This window comes from Monomorium pharaonis, chromosome 3 (assembly GCF_013373865.1).
Source record: "Monomorium pharaonis isolate MP-MQ-018 chromosome 3, ASM1337386v2, whole genome shotgun sequence".
In the NCBI taxonomy this organism is placed as follows: Eukaryota; Metazoa; Arthropoda; class Insecta; order Hymenoptera; family Formicidae; genus Monomorium; species Monomorium pharaonis.
Genome location: NC_050469.1, coordinates 13,691,054 through 13,700,545, shown reverse-complemented (window position 1 = coordinate 13,700,545; position 9,492 = coordinate 13,691,054). Strand labels below are relative to the sequence as shown.

Genomic DNA, 9,492 nt, shown 5'->3' with positions numbered 1-9,492 from the left:
GAATGTATATTACTTAGATTGCATTTGATTAAAAGTTTTGTCTTGGATTTTTTCTAGTAGAGAGTACGCAAAAAAGAGTTTAGTAATAATAATAACTAAACTTAGATAATTAGTAAACTTTGGTGAAATAATTTCAATTAATTATTTAGTTAATGTAATCAAATGTACCATTTAGTAATGGTACTATTTAGTAATGGCACTAATAATTTAATTACTAAATATATTTTATTGTATAAGCTGAACACTAATTAAAATTATTTCGTCTAAATTCACCAAATTTTAATTATAATATCTCTCCAAATATCACTCTCCAGTAGATTGGGATCACTCGAGAATTGCACTTGTGGAATGCGGTGCTGTTCCGGTGATAATTCCGTGAGGGAATCCGCGAACTGAAAAAAAGAATTTGATAATATAATCAAACCTAGATGATAGTTACTAAGTTTTAGTAAAATAGTTCCACTTAAAGGTTTAGTTAATGTAACTATATATTTAGAAATATTTAATCGTTTTGCTAACCGATTAATTATATATTATATTCGGTTATTACAATTACAGAATACAATTTCTAAGTATTATTGAATATTTCGTTATATTAATCAAATATATTTAATTGAAATTATTTCGTCAAAGATCAACTATGTTCGCCAAACTTTTTTTAACGACCGATTGGAGATTCCGCGTGAAACCTTCGACAACCGCGAAAGCGGCCGTCGTGAGGATCTTTCGGGGTTCCCGGTTAAGCTACGAGACCGAGGCAGTACGGCACGGCGCGGCGTGGCCGACGACGATCTTTTTTCCGTCGACGGCCCTGAATGAGTGCGAGTGAAAGTCCATGAGTCAAATATTTTTCGCGGTTTCGTACACCGCGGGCCGCTCTGGCGGCGACGGCGCGACGGCCACGCTGCTGCTGTGCCGTGCGTGTCTGCCTGCCTCTGCGTGGTATAATATCTTCCCTCGCATGCATATATGTAACAACCTTCGTAGAAAGGCCGTGGAACTCTCCACGGAGGAGAAAATATGCTAAGATCTCGCGCTATTTCACTCGCGTGTTGCTCGTCGGCGGTCGGCGTATGAGAGATCGATCGCATTCATTATATATTCGTTGCCGGCGAGCGGCGGCGCCTCGTGACTAGAGTTTAGAAAAGCACCTCTTATTACTCCAGACGTGCGAAAACGCATTCTCGTAACCGGCTAGGATGCTGCAACCCACAATACACGCGACGGTTCACGGGTTCGCGTGAACGATCAGTGACCGATGTCTTTTCCCGTTTTTCTGCTTTGCGCTCGACTCGTGACACTTATGTAAAAGATTATATAAAAGATTATATTACATAGTAGGAAACACATTTTGTGTTTATACTAAAACCGGTCCTTGTTCAAATCATCGTGTTGAATCTTTAACAACAGTCTTAATTTAATATAAATATAACGTGATAATATTATCTTTGTTGTTTAAACATTTCGTATTAAATTTAACATTTCTTATATTTCGTTTAAATAACATTTTAAAAATGTACTTTTGATATGTAAATTACAAGATGCATTAATAAAATGCACGCGTTTCAATATTTCTAAGTAACATATAACAATATTAATACATTAACTCTTTCGATCGGTATATGTTTAAACATATCAATGGATTAAGTAGATTGCCTAACGATCTGCATCAGATCTTAATGATAATATAATATTTCTGTTAATTTAAATTTCTTTAGCTCACTTAAACTGCGCGCCGACAGGTTTCGTCAGACTTATAACACAGTTACTAAGCTAAATATCGATGTATGAGAGCATCTTAAAATCCCCTCCCTCCCTTCCCCAAAAAACTGTAAACGACGTGATAATATATTTGTAAGTGTTAATTTTACCGAAGAAATGTGCCTTTATTTCCAAATTACGTCACGTTACATTTTCGAATCAACGTTTTACATAACATTACGTTCTAACGTTCTATTCATATTATCCATCATCCATAATATTAATTAATTCATTATATTGACACGAGAATTTGAATGGGCCGAGAGTTTGAAACATGTGACATACGTTAAGTTTAACACAAATCTTTTCCCCGACTGTGTACTATTGTGTTTTTTTTACGCGCGTAACGTAAAAAGCAATTTTTTAATTTAGAAACGGAAACAATCGAATCGCGGATTGTCGGAGTTCTCGAATCGAGACGAGAATTTGTGAAAGTAATCGCGGAGACAATGTCCGACAGTCCGTCCGCGGCGAGTCATTATCCACGGTGGTCAGTTTTGCGTGGGTGGATCCTGTTCGTTTCTCGCGCGCGGAGCTTCTCATTATCATGGTGTGATGTATTCCAGGGTGTTGCACGGCTTTGACACGTAAACATTGGCAAACGTGCCGCGCTCGAACGTGAAAGTGGCCGGCTGGCTGCTGCCGACGATGATGGAATGCACGAGCGACCGCCGAGCGCTCCAACATCCACGTTGACCTACGTATCCTAGGTAACAATTACGTGCGCTTTTTTTTTTTTACTGTGAGGTAATGGTTCGCTAGGACCCTGATTGATTTAACGACGACGACGGCGAAAGTCGTGATATTAAGAAACTGTAAGCGACGGAAAAATTTAGAGGAGTGCTAGTTAGGCAGATTTGAATTCGGGATCCCTGGTTCCACAAGCCAGTTCTCCCACCACACTGCTCCAACTACTCTTATCTCTATTCCATCTGATTAGACTGATTAGAACCTTACGACTCTTTTATTAATCGACGAGATTCTTTCGACTCCAAATTCGTCTTACAAAACGAACCGGAAGAAAAAAAAATTAGACTGGCGGACGAGTAAATTGGATGTCGCGTATCGCGGTGGCGTTAACGACACGCGCCCGCGGAATTTAACGTAACGAACGCACAAAGGGCACTTTCCAATCGCTCAGGTTGACCTAATTCAAAAGCGGGCTATTCCCCGCGCGGGCACATCCGCTTTCTCTTCTCGTCACGTTGACGAAATTTGACGCGCCGCCCCGTCGCCGTCGTCGCCCGACCCGCCGGTGCGAGGATGGAAAGGAGTTCGCGCGCTCGTGCCGTGGGTACCGATAACGAGGTCGGATAACGCTCGCAATCGGGAACAACGTAACGCAAGCTCGAGGGGGGAAAAAAAAAAGGACGACGACGATGACCTCCATTAACGTACCGCCCGTTCGACACGTCCCGAATAACGTAACAGACGCTCTTCGCCGAACCGTCGCCGGTCGATTTCTTACGTGAACACGACGAATGTGAAAGCGACCTTGAAACGTGCGGATCATCCGTCGCACGCGCGCGTATAATACATATTTTAAGGCGAGCCGGTTGGGCGCGATTGGGTTTCGATTCGATAATGATGCCAGAAGAAAGACCGGGATCGCTGTGGCCCGCAGGAAGTTCCCACGTCGAGGTCCGTCGACGGCGAGAGCGCAGCTGATCGTCGAGCATGCGGCGATGGTCACCGGCCTTGGACGAGCCTGCGTCCGATCGGTGGCGGTGGTGGTGGTGGTGGTGGTGCGGTAGCGTGTGCCGAATGTGCCACCGAGTGCTGCCGTCGGGGGATGCGTCCGAGTGCCGGCGGTGTGGCGAGGCGAGCGGCGGCGGTCCCGCGCGATCCCAGGAGTCGAATAGATCCCGAGGGCGCGGAGGCGACGGAGGAGGCCGACAGGCACGTCCACGCCGCGTCACCAACGATCGAGCCTGTGTACGAGTCCGAATGGTACGGGTCGAACCATTACGTGTTCTTTCCTAAAAGAAATGTTAAAGAATTAGAGACAACGTCAAACAATTCTTATATCTAGTATACATAATATACTTAAAATCGCAGAAGTTTCCTATACGGCATGGAATACCGTGTATCATTGCAGAAACGTTTCGAAAAATTGTTAAGAACGCAAAATTAAATTTTTCTGTTTTTAATGGCAAAAGCGGGGTGAAATTTCATCGCAAGCTTCTTTCAATAAAATTTTTTAACAGTAATTTATAATGTTTAGGAATATTCTGTTATAAAGTAACAATTCAAAAACATTTGTGAAATATTATATTATAATGTTTATAAACTCCACATAAAATCAATATTTTCAAAGACTGATTTAATGTTCCTCGCTTACTAGATTTTACTTAAAAAAATAGAAATCAATATTTGTTGAACATTTGTCAGTTCATAGTTCACTGAATGATATAAGTGCAGCATTAAAAGTCAGTAAAAAACTTGATTAATTTCGATTTAAAGAAATACGATTTCATCCATTGTACTTGGGGGGAATGATTTTTCAGGGTAAGGTCGGACTTGGCGGACTTTGAGATCTCGAAATTCGTGGGCGGCATCGCGGCCAGCAAGTCGACGACCTCGCGCAACAATCCACGAAGATGCTACAGAACGTCGACCAGTTCCGGTTACTCGAGCCACTCGCCGCCGTTGTCGGCCGGCTCGTACTCCTATTACGCGCCAGCCTCGACGAGGGATGGTGGCCCGTACGGTGGTCCGTATGGTGGCCTGGCGGTGATCCACGAGAGCGAGACGATACCACGGCCCATTTGGCCGTCTATCATCTATCGATCCGTCGACGATCACAGCGGCGATTACGAAGGTAACGAAAGGCACTCCAGGACATCCTGTAGAACTGTTCGTAATTATTTTGTTTTCACTAGAAAATCATATACATCTAGGAAGTAATTAAGTACGTAATTCTGATCCGCAGAATTCAGAATTCCGAACAGTTTCATAAATTTCGCTTATCTAATTGTTTGATCGATTTTAGGTGTTTATACGTGTCGCGTATGCGGTTGCATGTATAACTATTTGTCACCACCACCACCGCTGCTGCCGCCACCATTACCGCCACCGCCACCGCTACCGCCGCCGCCGGCGACGACGACATCGTCACCGTCGAGAGCGCGCGAGGTGCTGCTCGAGTTATCCCGTACTCTCAAGTCTGTGATAGATGGCGACGTTACAGTGGCACCAGAGGATATTCTGCGCGATATCTCGCGTATCGTTTCTCTGGAGGTCGGCGCGAGGAACGACAACGTGTACGAGTACGTTTGCCCTACGTCCTGGACCGACAAGAATCCGTCGATATGGCCTACGAGCTGCGAGCTGAAGAACTTGCCATCGAGAGCGAATCCAATCAGTTCGAAAAACTACGTCGGTTCCCCTCGCTGTCTCTACAACGGATACAACCCGGCGCCATCGCTCGGGAACGACAGGACGACGAGACGCGAACGCGACAGCGAGAAAAGAAACATCGGTCTCGCGAGGAAGAAGTCTCGCGAAACCGAGTACTCGACGGTGAGTACTAGGACTCGGACGAGCAAAAGATTCGAACATATTATACGTTTGATCTATTCGAATAGTTCAAACTTTAAAAAAAAAAGCGTTCATACTATATTGAGGATTTGTTCCAGCAGCTAAAATGCAGCGACGTTGGGTCGTCCATCGAAGGCACGATCGTCCCGTTGAACGCGAGCGACTGGAACGACCGCCTGGCCGTCCGAGGCCTGGGAGATTTTGATTTCACTCTCGACGTGACGCAGGCCGAGCGTTTAGGCCGGGCGATCGCGAGAGCGAAACGGAAGCGGCAATGGTGCAGAGGCCTGACCACTTTTCTTGGTCTAATTTTCTTCCTGTTGAGCGTCGTCGTCGTCTCGTTATCCGTAACGAGGGGTCGCAAAGTGTTCGGAAGCATGTAAGAGTCAGAAGCCGAGGAACTCATTCGCGATGTCTAAAGTTCCGGTACGAGAACTTCCTCGTAAAATTGAAGGAACTGATCGGTCGATATTTGAAACACTCTAAATGCTTCGACAGTTCTCACTGCAAACATTTTGCGACGCAGATACTCTTGTAATATATCTCTTTCTACCTTATAATATATCACAGGTATATGTCTAATGTGTGTAAATTTAAGCATAGAATCTGAGGGAGATGCTGCAATCACGATATATGGCTGTGACCATGTTCTTTTGCATGCGTGTTGTTAAATGACGCGTCACAATCATGTTAAATATGAATGAATTAGATTTATCGCAGAGGAAGGCGCGAATAACGTTATCAATCCATTGATCGCGCGGCAAAAGAAAAAAAAACGGGTACTTGTGTAGAATCAGAGCGACTTTGACTGAATTTCGATTAATTCGAAGAGAAATTGAAATTCGCTGTCACTGGTCTTCTTTTCTATATATTAAAAAAGAAGAAATGATTATACTTACGTTTAACAAAATATTACTAGATCAGTTAATTCAAGCAGAATTGTTTACTGTAAAATTTCTGATTGAATTTTGTTGTCCATGATCTAATCTTGTTTTTCGTCTCTTAATGTATGCGTTACATCTCAAAACATTTTAATATCTGTAAAATTTGAACAGTTCTTTTATTAATTAGAGGGTAAATACGTATTATAATGGCAACCTTTCTTTTTTTCTTGTAACTTTTATATTTTATTTATTTTGACATCTAAATGAGATTCTGAGAAGGAAAATCGTCGCTCATATTCCCTTTATTTTTAATTAATTTTTAAAATTTCTCGATATCAGTAAGTAAGAAAATGATAAAAAAAATGATAATTTATGTTGTCCATAATGCATATGTGCAGCAATTACCTTGCGGCTATCTTCAATTAAGTTTTCTATTTGCACCTTACTTTAAATAAATAATTGGATTTTGACATATAATAATGTGATTAACCTAAAATATCTTCTGCTTTAATAAAAATTACAAACTGTTAAAGAATATTTGTTAAGTGATCATGGAAAAATATTAATAACTTTATTATTTGTATATTATGATTTTGTTATAAAATATCTTTTTTTTATCATTTTCTTACTTACCGATATCGAGAAATTTTAAAAATTAATTAAAAATAAACGGAAAATGAGCGACGATTTTCTTTCTCCAAATCTCATTTAGAGACTAAAATAAACAATATATAAAAGTTACAAGAAAAAAGGAGAAGTTGCCGTTATAATCATATTTATCTAATTAAAATATAATTCCATTCACGTTAACGGACATACTCGATAAATTATAATTAATAACTTTAAATCGGAGTTCAGTTTTGGAGTCACTCCTCAAGTTAGCTAATAATTCGCGCGCGCTAATTCGCTAGTCCGACCCCAGAGTCGCGCTCGGCTCTATGAACGACAGAAATCAGAGTTTCGCGCGCGCGTGTGTTTGTGTGTGTGCCTGTGCCTGTGTATGCGCGTGCTACATCGCGAGAGTGACAGTCAACGGATCGACATTGACGTTGAGCTCGACGAGAGCGAATTCAGGGCGAGCCGACGATATTTCAAAGCTAGTTATCTCTTCCCCCCCTTGAATACGCGATGCGCAATCATCTCGGCTCTTAATCCCGACACGTATTTTCCGTACACGTCGAGAAGACATTTCGAGATACTTCTTGCTTTCACGGTCTCGTCCAGGTTATGCTCGTACTATCGATCTTTCTCGCATTCACCCGATCGTTGTCCCGTGGAGACTCGTTGTAGCATCTCTTCTTCAGCGATCTCAGCCTCTCTCGTTCGAGGTAAGAGTCACATCCTTCCTTTCTTCTTTCTTTCCTTCCGCATCTCCGGAAGTGAGCGTACAGCAAACGAAGCGATGATAAAAGAACAAGACGCTGTCTCTGTTGGTCCGGAAGGCTGCAGTTGTACTGTCGTTCCGAGATGGGCACTCGTCTGTTATGATCTGCTACTCTGTTTTAAAAGATGCTCTTTGTAATTTTTAGGTCATAAAATTAGTCAGATACAGAATGGTGTGCGTGCCATGCTTCGCGGTTCCTATAATCCTAATAATATGGAGGTTCCTCATACAACCGTTATTAATCAAGTTATGGCAACTGAGGAGTAAAGGAGAGGATGCCGAGAAGGATCAACCATGTCCAGATTTGATAAAGGAGTGCAAAAATGGGACGTGTACTCTGTCGTGGAAGGACAAAGGAAGTGACACGGTGAAGAAGACCGAGTGAAGAACTGAAATAAGTCGCTTTTTATGGGAGACATATGGTTTTTCTCACAGTCAGCACTGATTACTTTGACACTTATGTTGAACACAATCTTATTAAGAAGTTTATAACTTTATATATATATTCTATTGACACAATTGCTGTGAGTTACCCAGGACACTGATCGGTTTTGTATACGATTTGATTAAAAATTGGATAATCTCTTATTATTTCAGTTATTAAAAAAGGCAACTGTTATTTATGCATGGCACTCGATATCAATGTGTTAGAATGGATTAAATTATATAAATACTAGTTATATGGTTTGCAAAGGGTTTTTTTGTCACATATACCTGCACATGTCAAGATTTGTTAAACAAAAATATAATTATCTTGTATACAATGGAATAAATATATATATATATATATATATATATATATATATGTATATATATGTACATGTGTATATGTATATATAATATATGAACTTTATCCTCTACGTTTTACTCTAACAATACTACTTTATTCTAATATGTAGTTTGAAATAACAGAAAAGAATATGTTAAAATATTAAAACCATCTATTAATCATGTCTATTTTTTTATCAATTCCTTTATAAAACAATTTATTCTCAGCTATTAATACTAGATACCAATGACATTATTTTATCGAAATTTCTTAAAATTTTATCAGTTTATGACAGTATTTGTAGTCGATTCTCATAGTTAAGCTGTCTCAAGTACTAGTTTGAGATGTCATTGATTAACGACAATGTTATAACATCTCAAAATATTACTCAAGATATTACTTAAGACTGCAATATTGTAAAAACTGGCTGCAAAATGTTGCTGTAATATTGTTGCAACTTGTATAATCATAAAATATTTCAGATGTATTAAATTTTTTGGAAAAAAATTATTGCATATTTCTTTAATTTTATCAATTTTATCTAATAATTTTCTTTAGCTTATTTTTCATTTTGCATTTTTTTATTTAACTTTATGACAATATCACATTTCTAATCATATTTGACAACGTTTCTCGTAGTTTTTTTGTTTTTTATATAAATTGAAAATATTTTTCTATAAAGATAAATGTAATAATAAAAATTTTAGCTTTAGTATATTAAGGAGATACACATTTTATTAAATCAACTAAACGTTTTTCATAACAGTAGTTTGTCCGTTGATCTATATTTCCTTTGGAAAAAAATAAAAGATTATGATTTACAAAATTTAATATTTTTACAATTAAAAATCAGAAACAAGAAATCATTCTAAGTTTTAGAATACAGAAAAATTAATTAAGTAAAAAAAATGCTATTTACGACGAAAATTATATAAAACACTTCCCCTCAAAAGTCTTGAATACGCTCATGATTGTACCGTTCCCACGTGGAAGACAACTACATGGGGAAAAATTGTAGTTTTACGACATTTATATGCAATATTTTGCATCGCAAATTTATTATGCTTGTTATTGAAGCATTCGTGTAGCAGTAAAACATTTAATATTGCGTTGCAAACTAATTTGAATACTTTTTCTATACGATTCCACGAATT

At 39.5% G+C, this 9,492-nt stretch overlaps 1 protein-coding gene and 1 long non-coding RNA gene across 3 annotated transcripts in view; one reads left to right on the top strand and one right to left on the bottom strand.

The window, feature by feature from the left end:
* The window catches only part of LOC118644812, a 3,914-nt gene extending 439 nt beyond the window's left edge, over window positions 1-3,475 (bottom strand). The window contains exons 1-2 of the long non-coding RNA XR_004962591.1: window positions 3,365-3,475; window positions 1-392 (exon numbers count right to left, since the gene is read on the bottom strand). The exon at window positions 1-392 is cut by the window's left edge and continues 439 nt beyond it. This is a non-coding gene — a long non-coding RNA (uncharacterized LOC118644812). The remainder of the gene's footprint in view (window positions 393-3,364) is intronic.
* LOC105831388 lies at window positions 1,548-6,067 on the top strand. 2 transcript variants are annotated; one of them, XM_036284425.1, is made up of 4 exons: window positions 1,548-3,711; window positions 4,269-4,582; window positions 4,754-5,283; window positions 5,400-6,067. In XM_036284425.1, exons 1-4 carry the CDS (start codon window positions 3,554-3,556, stop codon window positions 5,682-5,684), a joined length of 1,287 nt encoding a protein of 428 aa, XP_036140318.1. In that variant the 5' UTR covers window positions 1,548-3,553; the 3' UTR covers window positions 5,685-6,067. The 2 variants fall into 2 exon arrangements, with proteins under 2 accessions (XP_036140318.1, XP_012526927.1); XM_012671473.3 differs by having other exon boundaries at window positions 1,549-3,711; window positions 5,403-6,067.
* The last annotated feature ends 3,425 nt before the right edge of the window (window positions 6,068-9,492 follow it).

Coding starts and splice junctions, on each gene's coding strand:
- LOC105831388 (XM_036284425.1), top strand. CDS start 3,554: ATGCGTCCGAGTGCCGGCGGTGTGGCGAGGCGAGCGGCGGCGGTCCCG. Junction 3,712..4,268: donor CCTGTGTACGAGTCCGAATG/GTACGGGTCGAA, acceptor ATGATTTTTCAG/GGTAAGGTCGGACTTGGCGG. Junction 4,583..4,753: donor TCACAGCGGCGATTACGAAG/GTAACGAAAGGC, acceptor GATCGATTTTAG/GTGTTTATACGTGTCGCGTA.